The sequence below is a fragment of the Falco cherrug genome, chromosome 2 (genome assembly GCF_023634085.1).
Source record: "Falco cherrug isolate bFalChe1 chromosome 2, bFalChe1.pri, whole genome shotgun sequence".
Taxonomy (NCBI): Eukaryota; Metazoa; Chordata; class Aves; order Falconiformes; family Falconidae; genus Falco; species Falco cherrug.
This window is the reverse complement of record NC_073698.1, coordinates 58,830,614-58,850,178: the sequence shown is the minus strand read 5'-3', so window position 1 is coordinate 58,850,178 and position 19,565 is coordinate 58,830,614. Positions and strand designations below refer to the sequence as shown.

At 41.4% G+C, this 19,565-nt stretch overlaps 1 protein-coding gene across 3 annotated transcripts in view; it reads left to right on the top strand.

Moving 5' to 3' along the window:
- The first annotated feature begins 7,938 nt into the window (after nt 1–7,938).
- NALCN (sodium leak channel, non-selective) overlaps nt 7,939–19,565 on the top strand; it is a 249,670-nt gene continuing 238,043 nt past the window's right edge. The window contains exons 1-2 of one of the 3 annotated variants that reach the window (XM_055702433.1): nt 7,939–8,155; nt 18,698–18,844. In XM_055702433.1, the coding sequence (XP_055558408.1) occupies nt 18,737–18,844 (108 nt within the window). In that variant the 5' untranslated portion in view covers nt 7,939–8,155; nt 18,698–18,736. The remainder of the gene's footprint in view (nt 8,156–18,697; nt 18,845–19,565) is intronic. The other 2 variants (XM_055702432.1, XM_055702434.1) reach the window with 2 other exon arrangements.

The window sequence follows — 19,565 nt, the reverse complement described above, 5'->3', positions numbered from 1 at the left end:
TAGAATTAGGATGTAAAAAAAATCTCAGATCTCTCTATATAGCTGCTGCATATTGTATACTGATTTTTAACAGTTTTGTTGCCCTTTATAGTGTATTTCATATTGCAAGTATGTTACAGAATTTTCTCATGCAATGCAGCTCATAAAAATCCTGTATTAAGAGTGATCTGTTAGCTTCAGTCTTGTGAATGTTTACAGTTGTGCTAACTTCATGCATTTGACTTAATTTGATGGATCTAGTGAGAAGGTAAGTAATATTGGCAGGCATTTATTTCCGACCATCCTTGAACTTTGAAGGCCATACTTAATGCAGCACTATGTGTTCTATCTGTGTGATAGTTTTTTAAAATTATTTGTAGTGCTACAATAAAAAATACTAAAAATTAAAACCTCTTAGATTCAAAACTGGAGCACTTTTAAAAACAGTATGATTGTCAGAGACTGTACTGCCAGAAGTCTGGAGTTAGAGAAGAATAAATAGAAAGCCTTGCATTTTAAACAATAGTAATTCCCTTTTGGCACCAAATTTATCTTTAATCCACAAACTAAAATGTTGCCATCTGTTCATCTTCCTCCTTTTTTCCCTGTGCAGAGTGGTGCTGCATTCACAGACCTTCAAGCAGCCTGCAAACTATAACTTCAAGTGTATGAGGAGAAGACATCCATCATGATGCGTTGACCTTAGCACTCTCTTATTTTTTATTTATTTACATCTGTCAGGGTTTTAAGTAATACACACCTTTTGGCTATGGACCTTTTGGATTTGGAGAAGGCATAGTTACACAGTCCAAGTATGCAGTATTTAAAGTGTGCACCCAGAGCTTACGTTTAATAATTGCTTTCATGTGTATGTGCCTCTAATACAGTATCTCAGTGCTCCCTTACTGGATTTTAACCTTTGCTCAGACTAATCATTTAAGTCTAGAATGTTTGTATGTATGCACATATATGTAAGTATATATACACGTGATGTGTACATGTTTGGGAGATAAGTGGCTCCCAAACAGACTGTAAATTCAATGTAAAAGGAGCCAGTCTCTTTCTAAATGAGAACCTGTCACACTGTCTTGAGAACTGCTCAATTCCTTTCAGCCACCCCTGTACATAATCTTAAGAAGCTTTGTTCTCTACTGCATAACATACACCCACACAAAGTACAGCACTTGTAAAATGCTACTTTTCCTGTGTATTGGAGTTTCAGACTAAGGCTTCAGACCTGTAAGCCCTTGGTAGATGTACACTTTACATGTGGTAATGACAGTACCCTCAGAGTAAAGGTACAGAAGAGAAAGTCAACACAACGTGGAGGAGGAGAAGAGGCAGCTGGAACATACTGCTAATACTGAACAGCCCTTTGAAAAGTAGGCAACAGGTTGAAATAATACTTGTCAGACAATAAAGGTCTTCAAATAAAGATGTGGAATCAAGAAAATAAGTGCTGTTAAACACACCCACACCTGCACCTCAGTTTAAGTGTATTGCTGTTCGTGCTCTTCTTAAAACTGCAGGATTTGATATGGTCAGAGATTGGGATAAGCCTTTCTCCTACAATTTTATTTACCCTCAGCAGAGGAACCCGCAGTGTAATTTCCTGTCCAAACTGGTGATGGCTATTTTGTGGTTTCATAACCTTCTGAACCGTGAAGAATTGTGATGTAGTTTTTTACGTGAAAACCAAGTTGCAAGCCCTGGGGTAGACTAGTTAATTCATAGGCAGTGGTTGGTGTTTTGTTTGTTTGTTTTTTAAAAGGCAAGCAATATCTTAACTTTAACAATGCCAGAGTTGCTTTTGTAGCAAAGCAAATCAGAAAAATATTATAAGGAAAAAAAAAAAAGTAAAAAAGCTTTTTTCTTTTTACTCTAAGAGTGGTCTAACAGTAGGAACAGTGGAACAGGCTGCCCAGTGAAGTTGTGGTCTCCCCACCCTTGGAGATATTCAAAAGCTATCTGCACAGAGTTCTGGGCAGCCGGCTCTAGGCGACCCTGCTCTGAGCAGGTGGGTTGGACTAGATAATCTCCAGAGATCCCTTCCAACCTCAAATATTCCATAATTCTATGACTCTGATGACATACTGTGCTACTGAACAAGATTTTATTTGGTGTGGGGAGGCAGAGAGACTGCTTCTCCTTTATTACAGCCTTTTTAGTGGCCAGCTTAATTTTGTTTTCACTTTAATGAAGCCACTAGGTTTGCAAACCACATTCCATGCTATTTTTAAGGAATTTTTTTTTTTTAACAAAACAAAGCAAAATGCATATCCAGTGAACAGTGTAAGCTTAACAAAATACTGGAGACCACCAAAATTTGTCAAAAAATCCTTCTGGGTTTCCATGGAAGCCATTATAGTAACACCATAGGTTTATATCAGTGAATACATTGCAGAGACATTCATTTATATAGCAATTTTCTAAAGTTAACCAGAAGTTGAAAATCCAACATATAAAACAAGTTACTATTTCTCCATAAGAGAATGGAATGAGGAGAGTTGGAAGCTTCCAATAATTCTTCATCACTTCTGCCAAGAATATATAACGACTAAATGAGATGGTTGTAAAGATCTGCAACAGATCACTTTAATACCCATGGACCAAAGTACTTGATGGAGTTAACTAAAATCCGTCTGAATTAAACAGTTCAGAAATGCATGCAGCTGTTGAGAGTCATTACCGTGCTAGCCCATGGCATCCTTGGAAGGGAGCAAGAGACAGAGTATGACAAAGCTGTGCAGAACAGAAAACCTTGTGTTAATTTTGCTGACATGACACGGAATCTGGGACAGCTGATGGTGTCACAGAGGGAATAGAAATAGCATTTGGAGTTATAGGATCAAGGTTAGAACAAGATTAAAGCTGAGCTGGCCTGAATGTAGCTGGCCTGAATAGTAGTGAATATAAGCTACCCAAACAGTTCATAGGCCAACATTAATCAAGATATTATTGTGTTATACTCTAGTGTAAAACCCTAGCTTACACTTTCAGGTCCCTGTTGACACTTTAAATAGTAGGTAGGTCTTTTGTTTGTTTAATGTTTACTAGTTAATTCCCCTAAACGGCAATAATACCCTGCTTTTACAGAGGCCTTAAGGAAGCATAAGATTTTTAAGCATGAGCTTGCAAGACAGCTCAGAATGCCAGCAATAATAGTATGTTCTAAAAAACATACCACTGCATTCTTAACCATTTAGCACTTATTTCAGAAAGCTAGTCAAGGTCTGGTGTAATCCAAGCTAACAGTAGTGCTGAAGAGGCCAAGAAAGGAAATAAATGGGCATTTTCGAACATAAACTCTCATTCTGAGGACAAATTGTGCCTTATGTCTCAAAGGACAACATTCTTTGCTTCTGGGAATCTTGAAAAATCCACAATAGTGGCAAATACAATAAAAATAATGAATGATCATGATTTTTTGTTATTTTTTTTAACTAGTTACCTGAATGAGTTACAACGAAAGATCATTCTCATCTTTTTGACCAAAGAGTTTGTAAGGATAGTAAATGAAAAAATAGATACTGCTGACTTCTTAGAGGCAAAATGCAGCAACTCAGGTTAAATGCCCGAGTTGAACATATGCACACCAGATTCTCCAGGCAACAGCAAACATCTCGTATGGTTTCAATGCTCTGTCTCGCACTGGGTCCTGCTGCCTGATCTGAAACAAAAAATGCATGAGACAGAAATTAAGCAAAAGTCAAGGCAGGGTGAACACTGTTATTGCCCCTGAGTACTCAGTACTTTCTGAAAGCAAACAAAACATATACATAATTGTAGACTTAGGATCCTCCTTAAGGTTTGAAATTTTGAAAAGCATACTCTTGGTCCTTTATTCTGGTTCATCAATGTTGACACCGGTCACAGACACTCAAGAATGACAGACAGTTTTGTAATCCACCCCAATCAAAATTACTCATGAACACTAATTGATCTGCTCTTGCAGTCATTAGCCTGATGCTGCTCCACGACTGTTTCTGTTACGGTTATACGCTTCAGCGTGAGACCGCTCCTCAGCCTGAGCCATGCAGAGCAGATGGATGGCAGAAAGCCAGGCTACTGGGCTGGTTTGAATCACAACAGAGCCCTGGCAAAAGCAGGGTGCCGCTCAGCGCATGCAGAGCAGGACTTCAAACTATGGGAGAATTTACGTTAACTGCCATTAAGATGACTAAGAACTTTGGACACCCTGGGGCTAGACAGGAACACAGCAGGTATAGAGCAGTTTTTGACTTGTATCCTATGCCTAAATCATTAAGTCTTCCTTTTGGTCTGCAGTTTAATTCTGAATTTCTAAATGACATTTTGTGACCTTTTTTAAAAGCTCAAGCATGATTTCAAAATGAATATTTAATGAATTATTTTTACTTATTATGGAATATCTGAAACCTGACCAAGCAGTGCATTCTTTCCTAAGAATTGGTAAATCAAATTCCAACAATGGCACTTCCAATAGGCTCAGCTCCTTGGGGTGTTTTTAAAATTAGTTTACATTACTCTTCAACTCCTTAACAGATACTTACGGAAAGTAAGGACAAGAGAGCTACAAATAAAACTTGAATAAATTAAAAAATAAAAGCTCATAATTGCATGATTTCTAATGTGGCTTTACTTCCTTTGAATCACAGTCGGATAATTAAAGCACATGTATTGCTGTGGAAACATGCACATTTATACAGATGTCAGAAAATGGGAGAGTAGTAATGGGATTTTATAAGATGGAACAGTTGGACTCAACACAAGTTGGGGACCTGCTAGTGCGTTCTCTCCTTAACTCCTGCTCTTCCTCACCGAAAATGGAGAAGAAGACTATGTTCATTACTTGCCTGCTTTGGTGCACTCTAGAAACACTTCACTCTAATTTTTACCCTTTTAATTGCTTAAGAGCATCTCAGGAAAAAAGTAGAGCTTGAGGGCTACCCAAATTCTGCAACAAAACATACAAAAGCTAAGCAGATGCTTTCCATTTCCCATTTTTCTTCAGTTCTTACTGAGTGAGTAGGTCTAGGAAACTTTGTTAGCTACCTTTGATCCAGGAAGATCTTAACTGTGTTTGCAGATCATGTTACAGAAATTAAAGTGATAGGTAAGGCTGGAAATTGTCACCTTGAATTCTCAGTATCAGTCTTCTGGAGTTTTCCAAAATTTTTAAAATGGAAGTTTCCCCATGGCCAGTTTCATCCATGTGTTGAAGTTTGAAACCTGAAATTCCTTTATCTTTTCTAGATTTATAGGGATGAAGGTAAATCTTTACTACTTTTGACCTATTTCACATTACCAGGAAGTAACATTTTAAAATTAACTCTCAAATTCAGCCTTTATCTGTGTGTTTATGGCTTGCTCTTTAGGTCAGTGGGAATTGTCTAAGTCAAAATAAAACCAAACTTCAGCCCTAAATAATAAAACATTGGTATGGACTTTAAATGACTGCTAGACTCTGAAAAATTGTATCAGTAATTTTATAAATATCTTAAGTTTTCCACTTCATCCTTATGCTTATGTTATATGCCGTTCAAGTTCAAAAATGTTCATAATTGCTTTTCCCATGACAGATGTGAACGTAAATTTGTGGTGAAACAGGAAAGCAAGAAAGGGCTTTTTCTTGCAAACAGCAGAACTTCACTGTCTGCACCGTTTTTTAAATGGAAGACTACTATTTTTCCTGTGCGTATAGGCAGGTACATCAAGGCATCAAGGGCTAAACCCTTCTTCCAGCATTGGCATCATCTGATGCAAGTTGTACTCAAGGACAGGCTACCCAAGAGAATCCGGCCTTCTGCTGAAAGTGTGGGCCTCCATCAGCAGCCTACAGTTCACAGAGGCTCAGTATGTGCAGGCAGGGCAAAATTTAACAATGTGTTACCAAACACGATAGCAGGTAACAGTAGAAGTTTGAAATACATAAGGAAATATATATTCTATAATACAAACCACATGTAAGGAAATTAATCCCCTTTTATTTGCCATTCATTAAATGGTATCCAAAATACTGCATCTGATTTTGAGCCCCCCTCCAGTACATGGAAGACATTAATATGCAAGTTCAGTGGCAGGCCACAAAGGTGGTTGGGGCTGAAGCACTTGCTCCATGAGAAGAGGTTGAAGGAGCTCTCCTTCAGCCTGGAGAAGGGATGGCTTGGCGGGCACCCAAGAGCAGTCTGCCAGGGTCTATGAGGAAGGTGTCAAGTGGATGGAGCTGTGCTCTTCCCAAGGGTGCAGTGGAGGAGGAGGAGAAACAGCAGATGAGAGAGGGTACAACAACCTGTCAGGAAAAGATTTCTTCACCATGAGGACAGACAAGCACTGGAACAGGTTGCCCAGGGAGGCTGTGCAGTCTCTGTCTTGGGAGGTTTTCAAGACCCAACAGGACAGAGCTCTGAGCAAGCTGGTACGATCTTATAGCTGAGCCTGGTTTTGGGAGGTCAGTCAGACCAGATGGCCTCCCAAGGTCCCTTTCAACTGGAGCTGTTTTATCAATAATTGCTTTTCCTAGGTGAGTGTATCTGTAGAAAAACTGTTGTACAGAGTCACATCTGCTGGCAAATGCTGGTTTCTTTCGCTTAGATATAGCCGCAACATTTCACTGTTTGCAACTGTCAGTTTTCATTTATGAGATGCTATCAGCAACAGCATAACAGTGCCTAGCAACTTAGCCCAAGTAATAAAATCTAACTGCAGAGGAAAAAGACAAAATGTAAAGTGTTATTTGTAAGCACATTTATCCTTAAATTTCCCCCCCCCTCTTTTTTCATGAGATCAGCTGGCTGATTGCTATCAAAGATACTAGTCCTGCAAACACTAAAATTAGATGCTTAATTTTACTGTAATTGCTAATGCTGGTAATGCACATATGTAAGTGCTGGCAGGCCTGCATCCATAATCCTGATGCCAGCTCCCTAACTGGTTTATTAGTTTTTGTTCAAAGTGTCAAACAGATATACTTTAAAGGAACCTAATACAGTTTATGCCATCCACTTTACTTCTGCTTTCTGGGGTATTTTGCTAAGGGTTTTGTTTTTCAAATCCTATTCCATGTCTTTAATGCCATTGTAGCAACAGTGCATTTGCAGGATTACATCTTTAATTTTGCTAATTTTACAAGCTCCAAAAGACTACGGGATGGCCTTACGTTATTTCATATATACTAGTTTCATTTAAAGACAAATTATACTTTAGAGAAATTAACCTTTTCTGGCCAAGAAAATAAGCATACAGACTGGAACACAGCAACTTCATTTACAGAAACTATTTCCCAAGTATTTATTCATTCATTCATTTATTTGTGGTGTCTCTTTACAACAGGCAGTGTTATTTTATGATTTCACTGTGAAGCTCAAAACTGAGCCTTTATTTGGCTCTTCAGTTATTCGAAAATTAACCTGAGCACCCAGCTGATGCTACCAGTGAAGTAAACGCTCTGCAGCGGCAAAGTGCACGAGCACTAAAAAAAACTTTGAGATGCTCAGATAAGATTTCTTACCAAAATAAACCCATCCTAGTACTTGTACCATGTACTTTTTTCAGTACCATGAAAAAAAAAAAAACAAAAAAAACCCCACCACCACACCAAAACACACCAGATCACCCCAAAAGCCCCAGCCAAAAACCTACAAAACTGCTGCCAGAAGTCCTGCTCCAGTGCCACGCGGCTGTGGAAACAGCAGCTGTGCCTGCTCGCCCGGGGGGTGACACCGGGGGTGGCAGCCGGGGGGTGCTCTCCGGTTCCGCTCACCGCCGGCGCGGGTCGGGGCGCAGCCGACACGTTTCGGGGTGGCCGTGGGAGCGTTGTGCGTGCCGGGACCACCGGCCGCCCCTGGCTCCCGAGCCGTTGAGCGCGATTCCCTCTCAGGCGGGAGGCTCTGGCAGCTCACGGGTGCTGCCCGCTGTTGTTTGCACCGTGCGTGTGTGCGGCCGGTACCGTCCCCTCCTCACCTGCCCCCTCCCCGGCGCCGGCCCAGGCCGCCCCGCCCGCCCCCCGCCCCGTCCCCGCGGCCGCCGCCGCTGTTGCCGAGAGACCGAGGGCGGCCGCCGCCGCCGGGCGGGCCCCGCCGCCCCGATCCGCCGCGGGAGGACGGCGTGCGAGGCCGGCACACACCGTTACACCTCACACACCCGCGGCGGCCGGGACCGGCCCCCGCCGACCGCGCCATGAAGGCAGATGCTGGCGGTAGGTCGGAGGAGCGGGGCGCGGCTTGCTGCGCGGCGCTGGGCTCGGTACGCGGTGGGCCCCGGCTCCTCTCGCCCCCTTCCCCCGGCCTCTCGGTCGCCAGCGACCGCCGTGGCGCTCCCGAGGAGGCAGGCCACTCTCGGGGAAGCGACGGGCGCGGCGAGCGGCCTGGCCGGCTCCGCCGGGGGGCAGGGGCGGCGGCGCCCTCCTCGTCGCCCGCCCCACCCGCCCTTCCCGGCGGTGGGAGGGGGCGCCCCGGGCCGCCCTCTGGGCCTGCGGCCGCTGGGCCTCGCCGGGGCGGGCCTGTCCCTCCTGCCCCCGGTCCCCTCCCTGTCCCGCCACGGGGCCAGAATGTGCCGCTGTTGTGTCCTCGCAGTCGCGCAGGCCTCTTCATTTATCGCAGGCCGGGGGTGACGGATTTAATGGGGTGGTTGTGGATGGGGCAGGGTGTGCGGGGGAGCCACTTCCCGCAGGGGGGGGCCTAGGTGGCTACAGGGCTGGGGTGGTTGGAGGGGCGACGTACCTAGGCCTGAAGTCGGTCTCTAACGTGCAGGTTCAGGGGTCTTAACACTGTGCCTTGAGTGGAGGAAGAGGCACTTACCGTCTTTCTGTTGTTGACATGTTTTTATTGTAGCAGTCCGGTAATGTGAGAGACACGTTTTTAGGAAGGGGGGTGCTTTCTGATGGCCTTTACATGCAGATTGTACCTTTAAAGTCAGCTGTGATTTGGTCGGTTACCCATTGTTGCATTCTGAGTCACTTACAGGGGGCAGATAGTCACAGTGAGGAAGTAATAACTGAATGCTGTTTGAGTGTTTTGGTTTTGTCTTAAGCATCTTCAATTTCCTGTTTCATTTCATTGGCCTTCTCTCTCCATTTCCTTCCACACCAGCCACATCGCACCTGCCTTCTAATTCACTTCTAGAAAACAGTACATATTAACAATGAGCACAGTTTTGCTGCATAAATCACAAAGAAACTTCAATGGAGGGAGAAAAAATTTCTTTGAGTTGGTGTCTGGCTGCTGGAAGACTACAGCTCTCTGCAAACTCGTGCATATACCTTTGGTGACTTTTAGGAATGCTTCAGGGAATTTTTGTTTAACTTTGAGCTCAATATTGTGTTTTAAAATGAAATTTTAAAGCCGTAACAATCACATGTCATTTGTGCTTTAAAAATGTAGACTTTTTGTTTGGTGTGTCTGTTTATTTTAGTCTGAAAATGGTCCATCACAGTTAATTCCCATTTAAGCTATACCTCTTGGAAATACAACTTAATCTGATTTGACTTATTGCCAGCTCATGGACATTGCTGGTACCATGAACACTATGTAGAAAGAACTATGTGGCATTCATCCAAACCCAGGACTTGAGTCACAGAGGTTTCAGGTCTTAAACCTTCACCACAGGATGTGAATAGCATCAAGCTGGGTTGTAGGGAGTAACAGGCTACTGGACCAAGCTGTGAAAGAGCTGGAGAGTCTCGGATTTTCACAGATAAGATGGGTATCTCATAATGAGATAGAACTGTTACTGGCTTCTGAGGATTTGAGTTTCCTCCCCACTCCACTAGGTATTTAGGAATTCAGGCAGCTGTAAACAAGATTTTTCATGTGTTTATGAGTAGAATAGAGGCGTTGTATTCACAAACAGTTTTTAATGTGTTACTAATACAATGCTTCCATGGTTGGAAAATTACTTGGATGTCCTGTAGATTTTGAGCCTGAAATCTTTTTGGAGGTAAAGAGCAAAGTCAGCCTAATATGGGCTTTACGGGTTGAATCATATATTATTTCCCTTTAAAATCTTTTTCTGTTCTCCCTTTCTTTACCTCCATAGCCTCTTTTATTTTGTTTAAGGTTCTCTGTATTGTTAAGTACTCATAAATGTCTTGCTTTGGGAGTTACACTCCTAGACTATGGTTGCAAATTGTCTTTGTTCTGCTAGGTGATTTTTCTTTATTTTCTGTGATATTTTTATCTTTCATGTCTTCTTTTTTCTATTTCATTTTCTCCCATCGTGAGAACAATCAAACAGTGGAACAAGATGCTCAAAGAAGTTGTAGTCTCCAGACCAGACTGGAGTAACCCGAGTAAATTGAAATAGCCTGATCTAACGCCAGAGTTCATAGAATTATAGAATCACAGAATGGTTTGGGTTGGAAGGGACTTTAAAGACCATCTACTTCTAACCCCCTTGCCGGGGTGGGGGTGGGGGATGCACACCTTCCACTAGACCAGGTTGCTCAAAGCCACATCCAGCTTGGCCTTGAATGCATCCAGGGATGGGGCATCCACAGCTTCTCTGGGAACCCTGTTCCACTGTCTTATCACCATCACAGTAAATAATTTCTTCCTATTATCTAATCTAAACCCACCCTCTTTCAGTTTAAAGCCATTACCCCTTGTCAGGCATCACTACCTGCCCTTGTAAAAAGTCCCTCCCCAGCTTTCTTGTAGGCCCCCTTTAGGTACTGGAAGGCTGCTGGAAGGTCTTCTCAGAGCCTTTTCCAAGCTGAACAACCGCAGCTGTCTCAGCCTGTCTTCATAGGAGAGGTACCTCAGCCCTCTGATCATCTTCATGGCCTTCCTCTGGACTCGTTGCAACAGGTGCATGTCCTTCTTGCGTTGGGGGCCCCAGGGCTGAACGCAGTGCTCCAGGTGGGGTCTCACAGGAGCAGAGTAGAGACGGGGGATCGTCTCTCTCAACCTGCTGGTCGCGATTCTTTTGATGCAGCCCAGGATGCAGTTGGCTTTCTGGGCTGCAAGTGCACATTGTGGGGCCATCTTGAGCTTCTCCTCAACCAGCACACCCAGGGCTTTCTCCTCAAGGCTGCTCTCAATCCATTCTCTGTCCAGCCTGTGTTTGTGCTTGGGATTGCCCCAACCCATGTTCAGGGCCTTGCATTTGCCTTGTTGAACTTCATGAGGTTTGCATGGGCCCACCTTTCAAGCCTGTCAAGGTCCCTCTGGATGGCATCCCTTCCCTCCAGTGTGTTGACCGTACACACACAGCTTGGTGTCAACAGCAGCCTTGCTGAGGTTGCGCTCAATCTCACCGTCCATGTCGCTGGCAATGATGTTGAACAGCTGTCATCCCAGAATGATGCTGCTTGAGCAGGAGGTTGGACTAGAGACCTCCCGAGCTCCTTCCAACCTGAGTTAGCTTATGATTCTATGATCTCAGTTTTCCATACACTTTTTTTCCCCAAAATAAAGCTTTTGGGTTTGGCCTTTCCTTCCTGAGGCATTGCATTCAATCATTGTGTTTATGAAGATGATAGTATAGTACCAAAGGTTATGGCTGCACCTTCTAGGAACTACCCTGCAGCAATGAGACTGTGTATCCCGAGCCAATATATTTGTTTTAAAGGAAAGATAATATGGCAAAAAGGAAGCCCTAATTTTGCTTTGAGGATTTCAAGTTTAAAATCTATAGGTGTTAACTGTTTTGATGGTGATTCCTTAAATGATTGACAGGGAAGAATTTGGGAAGGGAAGATGATCTAGAATATTCAAATTTCTTAAATAATTATTTTACCCAAAATTGTGGCAATGCTAACCACTGTTTATTTTAAGTTTTACTGTATTTCAATTTAAATTATGAAAAGATGTGTGTACAAGGTTCTAGGCACATTAACATGTAATTAGTGGTATAACAAAATCCCAGCAACATTAAAATAATCACTTAAGCAGGCATGCTGCCAGCCATCTGCCTACAGAGAAGCTCCTTTTCCACCCCAGCATCATTCTGGGAAGGATGCCCTCATCCCTTTCTTTAAAACCCTGAAAAATTATATCTGCAGTATTCATGGCAGGTTAGTGAATGTGGGGTGTTTTAGAGGCAGGATGGCTTACTCCCTGAATCATTTCAAAGAATGACCTACTGCTACCTGCCCTCTTGCTCTCAGAGAGGGCTGTGACACAATTTCTACCTAAGATGAATAGAGCACAAAAGCAAATCCCAGAACACTGCTCTTGTATTTTTTCCAGCATGATTTTGACTGAGCACGTTGCTGCATGTCTTTGTTAGCTATGGGCTTTTAAGGATTTTCATATAGGCTACATTGCAGTAGACTAATCCTAGAGCAGCAAGTGGTGAGTAAGTGGCCCACAGGTGGCCCACAGCTGAAGTGAACTTTTTAGGTAATGCAGCTGTTAAACTGTGCTATACATCCATAAAAGCAATATAATGCCATCAATATATTCTCCGCATCTAATTACTGTGCATTCAGAGGCCATCATTAAATTCTAGCATTTTAGTAACCATTCTGACAGAGTAATGTCTAAGGGTATACTTAAATTGTAGGACTTGGTAAGCTGCCCTGTTGTCCAGTCACGCCAACAGCCAGCATGTTGGAAGGAGACTGAGGGTGCTGCCCACTCTTGTGCTTTGGTTTCCACTGGAAGAAAAAGCTGGTTACTTGTACAGGGAAGCAGCCACTTCATGCTCAGATGTGTCCCTCCTTTCGGGACACTTGGGGAGCTGGGACTCTGAATGTGAGACTGTATCTACTCTTTACTAGAGAGTTAGCTTTTGAGTAGCTTGATCTCTACTTTGTATGTAAAAGAAGTGGCATGGTGGAGTGTGCCATGGTGTGGTCTAACAGCACCATCTGAAAAATCATCTTCAGTATTTTTTTTTCTTTTACTCAACCCAATTTCTTAACCGAAAAATGTCAAAAAGCTAACCAATTCTATTTAAAATGATGAAGTATCTGGCTGCATCACGGCACCGTGTATACGCTTGTGTAGCTTATTTGAAACTGTGTCTTCTGGGTGTTAGAAGGCTTATAGTAAAAAGGACTTGTGATATGACATTATGTGATGGTAGTGGTAGGCTGTGTATTGTATCTGGCTTACATGAGATCTGCTTTTGTATGCATTGTGATACTTGATTCTGTCTGCTGAGTAGGTCTGAATTATTTTGGCTAGGTCTGAGAGGAAGAACTTATATTTGAGAAATAAATATTGTGTAAGCATTGTCCTTAGCGGATTATAAGACACAGGTGATGTGTTGGGAGCAAAGAACTAAAGTCTGGACACCTGTCTATATTCAGATGAGTTCTTACATTGGCAGCTTTAAGCAATTGTTAAACCTTTCTTGATCTGTGAACCCCAGTCCAGTATTTTTGATCTGGGGTCCTGTTAGTAAGTACAAGATGTCACTGGCTGTTCTTTCCTACCTGTATCCAAATGATTTGAAAATGCGAATTAAACTGATTTTTAGGGTGTTCCCTTCAGTATAACTTCTTTGTGAAGAATCCTCTTTGGTCTTAATAAATACTGAAGTTCAATCAGCTATTGGCAGTATACTGTGTTCAAAATAATGAAGATATCTTTTAGGACATTTTATCAGATGCGATAACGATACCACACAGAGAGAAAAAGTACCAAAGTAAGTTTTTCCTTGAAACTAGTTATGAGTTAATAACATCCATAGTGCCATGTGGTTGTATCCATTGGAATTCTGTCTTTGCCCTTCTAAAACGAAATATATCTGTACTGTCATTTGTGTAACTTGCTCACTTCAAATATTTTGCAACATGAAAACAAATACTGAAATGCCATTCACCTATACCTGCACCCAAAAGCAGGGATGGAAGAACATGGGGATGGAAGAACGTGGGGATGGAGGGAGCAGTCCACAGAGAAACAACAATTTGCTAAGAGGGAAGGAGGCTATTGAGATGAAAGAATGAGAACTTACGTTTTTCCTTTAACCGTATAATGCATACTGTGGTTAAGAGCAATTTCTTCTTTAAGTTAGCCTTCTAGTTCAGGGCTTTTTTACATGTATAATGTGGAAATGGGGTTTTGTCATCATGCTATGTGTATGGGTGCTCACATGCTCTTACTGTACCCATTTCAGCTTCCACAGATAGTAAAAGATTCAAAGATAATTATTCTCTTAGGACTGTATGTGCCACTTGTGTGTGTCCCAGCTCTGGGAAAAGTTGGGAGTTGACGTTTTCAAAGAAGAGAGAATTGGTTTTGAAGAGAGTGCTTGTAGGTGGCCTGCCCTGGGAGGACCTTCAGGCAGTGCTGACATGATCTCAGGTGACAAAGTTAACAGGCAGTATGCTGGAAGCCAGACACTGCTAATTCCAAGGATTTGTCTGATTTTTAAACTCTCTCCTTAACTGACAGGTAGGAATATCTGCTTTATTTTCCTATTTATTTCTCTGTGATGTCATTTTTCAACTGCCTTCTTTGTATACCTGAGCATTTATAAGCATGTTTTCCTGACTTTGCGATAGAGATTTCATGACCAGATCTGGCTGTATACAGTGAGCTTGCTTTATACACAAGAAACAGATTTCTCAGCTTTTGATACCGTGTAGGATCAGCTATTTTTTTAAAATTGTCTTTTGATTTTTGTAGGAAGTGCAAACTTCCATCAGCAGGAGTGTCTTGTGGTTAGCGTGCATATCACAAACTGGGACTGGGTCTTCAGATTTCTTTTTCCCAAGTGCAGTGTGGGTCCACATTCACTAGCTATTGTGCTAGCATCCTTTCATTTCAGCAGAAGCTTCAAATTTAGTGATTGATGGTGGTTTAAACAGTGTAGTGGTTGCTGAACATACCTGCAAGTTCAAGGAGACAGAGGAAGAGGAAAGGCTGACCATATGGATCTGAAGGGGCGCAGTGTATGAGTAATTTTCTATTTTGTTTTCTTCCTTTAGTTTGTCTTTGCTTCTAAAAATAGAGGAGAGATTTAAAAGCAAACACACAACATTCCTCCCTGACAAGGTTGACGGCTGCGCTGTGGTTTTTCACTGATACTGTAAGGAAAGTACTCCAAAGAAATGTGAAGTGGATGTAGACCCAAAACTCCATGTTTTCTTGTCTCCAAACCTGTCTTTGCCCTGCACCCAATACTTCTTAAAAACTCTGCAGCTAGAAATATATCCTAGAGAATGTAATAAGCCTTTCATGTTAATAACAGGTTGTGATCAAAGAAGGACCTAATGATATGTATGAGAATCAATGCAGGAACTGCAGGGGTGGATTTGTAGTTGGGGTTAGGGAGGCCTACAGCCTTCCCATTAGCACAGCTTGGTGTGATGCTCACTGCATCACATGCTGGAAGGTGTTCGTGCACAGCTCCCTTCCTCCTCTTCATCTTTCAGCAGGTTCCTCCCCTGCAGAAACAGGTGCAAAAGGTATTGTAGTCCAGGAGTTAAAATTCTTTACACCCATGGAAGAGTCCCGAGGCTGTACTGAGCTTTGCGTTACTCTGCAGTAACAAACATGAAAAAAGCCTGTGTGTTCCCTGGAAGAATAAAGAAGTCAGAACAACAACAAAAAAATGGCATAAAAGCTTGAGAGCAACCATGTTAGACTTTGGATAGTCTTGCTAAAGACTATTTCCGGAAGATTCTTGGCTTGTCATCTTTATTCTGCACTTTTTTTTGTGGGCATTTCAAGTAGAGAGGTGAACAAGGTTGTTCTTACATTTCGTGAACATTTCCTCCCTTCCATTGGGCTTATATACATTGTGATATTTTCCTTCAACGCCACCTCTTAAAAATAAGAATTCTGATCTCTTAAGTCAGAACATTTAAGTATGTGAACTGAATCCATTATGGACATTTAAAGTTCACAATATTTTCTGTGCCCAGATCAATTAAAAAAAAAAACAACAAAAAAACCAAACACCCCCCCCCCCCCCCGCCCAGCACTGCATAGAAGGGTAAATGGGAATTTTATTAGAAGGATATGGCTGATCTTCCTACACATCAGACATATAAATAAGTAATATTGAGAAAAGCATAAAAAACCCAGAGCCTCCGTAATAGCCAGTTGATAATTATGTACTTTCTTCCTCAAATGGACATAGCTTGTTATTTAGTGTCATTTACTTTAAAAAAATCAGTAGTGACTCATTAGTGTTTCATATCCTGAGCCTTTGCTCATAATTATGGATTGTACTTATCTTAATGATTCTCTATTTATTGGCATGTATTTTCTTAAGAGTTTACGAGGAGCACTGTCATATAGCCATTACCAGAAATTGTAACCATAAAATTATTTTGTTAATTCACTGATTAGCTTTCGACTAACAGTTTCCAAAGGAACATATTTGCGAGAAACTTTCTGAAAAGTGTCTTTTTTTCCCCCTAAGGTTTTAAGAAATTCAGTTCCCAAGACGTTGCAGTAAACTTATCACTGCGCTAAATGTAGCCGTTTTAAGACTTCATGACCTGAAAAAGTACACCGACGTCTCTGAGGCTTCTAGTGTTTCTAGTTATTCTTTGGTCCAAGTAGAGAAAATAGGTCAATACATTAGGCTTAGAAATAAATAGGAGAAAGCAGGAAAAATTGCCAAAGAGGAGGAAGTAGTGAATTCAGTTATGAGAAAGATGTCAGAGCATGAAGCTTGAGCATGAAGATTAAGAGAACGTAGAACTCATAGGGATATTATTTCTGTCTTCATTTGTTAGAGAAAGACTATTAATTTGTAATGTTCATTTTACAATATTTGCAAATTTTCAGTGACAGCTTACCAGTTTCACCTGTACTAAGACTGCTGTGACTGATCATCCAACACAAATAAATGTGTCAGAAGTTGTACCTCATTTTGTGCCTTTATATAATTTCTGTTTATTTTAAGATAATCAGTTATTGCATAATGTCAGCCTCTTCAGCTGGAGCATCTATCCAAGACATTGACACTGTTGCTTAATGGTCCATACAAAGATAGACCAAAGTTTCAGACTTGGTTTTTAAATACTAGACAGGAGATAAGGGATAGGTGTGTAGGAAAACACAAGGTCATACTGATGGCACAGTTACCATGATCAGGAGTTTTAGTTTACTGAGAGATACAAAAGAAGGTACTGAAAAAACTTTGTAGAAACTCGCAGGGAGCTCACATCTGGAGCTTGTCCTGTATGGAGAGACATCAGAAGAGAAACCACAATTCTGAAAATGTAGCAAGGGCATTACAGAAACAGGAGCTGACCTCTTGAACCTGAGAGAGAAAATAGAGCAGGAATAGACTCCAAGGGACTTGGAAGAAGATGAATAGGTTATGTTTGCCCTAACAGCTAAAAGAAGAGCCAGTGATGCATAGGTGCATAGTGTTTGGACATGAAGCAGCAAGCAGCCTGTGTGGTTGAAGAGGCCAGCTGAGACCAAGCACATGGGTACTTCTGTGGTCCTGAGTCCACTGTTTCCTCCAGCTGATTGAGGACAGTGTCTCTTGTGTTCATGTTGCAGTCATCATTGTGATACTTAGGCCTGTAATTACCCAGGGCCTGTAGTGACAGGACAAAGGGGCAATAGTTTTAAACTGAAAGAGGGAAGATTTAGGTTGGACATTAGGAAGACATTCTTTACAATGAAGGTGGTGAGGCACTGGAACAGGCTCTTGAGAGAAGCTGTGGATGCCCCATCCCTGGAAGGGTTCAAGGCCAGGTTGGATGGAGCTTTGAGCAAGCTGGTCTCGGGGAAGGTGTCTGTGCTCATGGCAGGGGAGTTGGATTAGATGATCTTTGAAAGTCCCTTCCAATTCAAACCGTTCTATGATTCTATTTTATACTAATTTTAACAAACTTTTGGAAAGTGTAGTGTTACCTACAAACCACACTTGGTCCAGAGTAAAGGTCCAGAACACGGTCCAAATATCTTGCTTTCTCCTTCTCCCTTGCTTTCCTGAAAAAAAAAAAATCCTTAAGGGATTGTATTTCATGAATGAGAGAGTTGTATTTCATGAGCAGACTGTTATGCCTTGGAAGAGTGTATCTTCTTCATCTCTGCATTTATTTGGACTTGGGGATCAGTGAACTGTGTCTGTGGGAAAGTCAATAATGAGATCTGACCCACCTTTCTACTCTCGTGATGTGTCTACTGCTTATGGCTCACATCATCAAACATACAGAAAGCTCAGTGCCACCCACACAGCAATGTCCAGGCTCAGCCTGACCTTGTGGAAACAGCACATTTTCCTCTGTCCTTCCATGTGGCAACACAAGCCCCAGAGACAGCCAGCTGTCTGGCTGTTGAATACATAATCTCTTTAACATTAAAAACAAACAAACAAAAAGTATTAGAAAAATACATGTTAATAGTAGTATATAGCAAAAAGGCTTTTCAGTGAAGAACATTAACATCTGCTGGGTGCTTAACATTGCTTGTTTGCCTTTGGCATGTTGGGCTTTATCTTAGCCTAGTGTAATAAATGAAAATGTCACCATTAAATTAAATGGCTCCAGGTCAAATCCATCCAATGATTACTCTGGGTTCAAGTTCACAGCAGTAGCATTCTTTGCATATTGGCACAATTTTCTGCCACCATTGCTGAGTTTCTGTTAATTGTTTGTGTTGCATACCTTTATGTAAATTTTTGTAAACTAACAAGAGTCATGTCAGTGATGAATATAGGTAAAGCTTTTTAATAAAATGAAGATGTTGATAATCAGTAAGTACAAAGGCATTTTGCTTGAAAACAAAATTATTTAGGTTATTTATAAAACTATTCAAAATGCACTATAAAATGACTTTAGAGAATTAATGTCTTCTCTTTTTTTCTCCCCAAGGAGGTTTCATGATTATAGATAACAAAAGTTAACGTCAGGATGCTAAAAAGGAAACAGAGTTCAAGGGTGGAAGCCCAGCCAGTTACAGATTTTGGTCCTGATGAATCTTTATCAGACAATGCAGATATTCTGTGGATTAACAAACCAGTAGGTATCTCTTTCCATAGTTATTAATTTTAAATTATATGTAACTTGTATTGTTGAAATATGACTTCCACAAAAGATTCTGAAATAGATGTTTGTTAGAAACAAGTATTGAGCTATAGTTGCTAATCTACCAGTTCATTTTTTGCCAAAAAATCTGAAACTAAATAAAAAGTTTTCTTTTGGTTGTTGCAGACTGATGGGGATGATTAAGCAGTGTTTGCCAACCAGTTCATCTACTAATTGCTTTTTTAAATGGCCATGCTTTCAATATCTCTGGTTCCTAACGTGTTTGTTGAAATTAGAAGTTAAGTTCGTAAAATGACCTTTTGAAAAGGATATTAAAAGGAGCATTTCATTGCTAAAATGGTAGCCAGCAGTTGGCACTTTTGACTTTCAAATCTCTCCTTTTACAAAACTTATGAATATAAAAGTGTATTTTGGCTGGTTATTTTGAAGTACAGCTCACATTTTTCTGGTATCATTTAGCCTACATCCTGCTCTAAGAAATAGGTGTAAAAAACTTGAAACGTGGGAAAGCTTTATTGGGAGTGTAGTTATTAACAGAATTTGCAGTATTAAGAAAACACCTTTACCATGTCAATACAGTTATTACAATTAAATTATTTATTCAGCAGCCAGTGTGCATGTGGGATTCCTATATTTTGAATGACTTTTGTTTTTGCAGAGAAGGCATTTTAGAGTTTCTTTTATAGTGTATAAA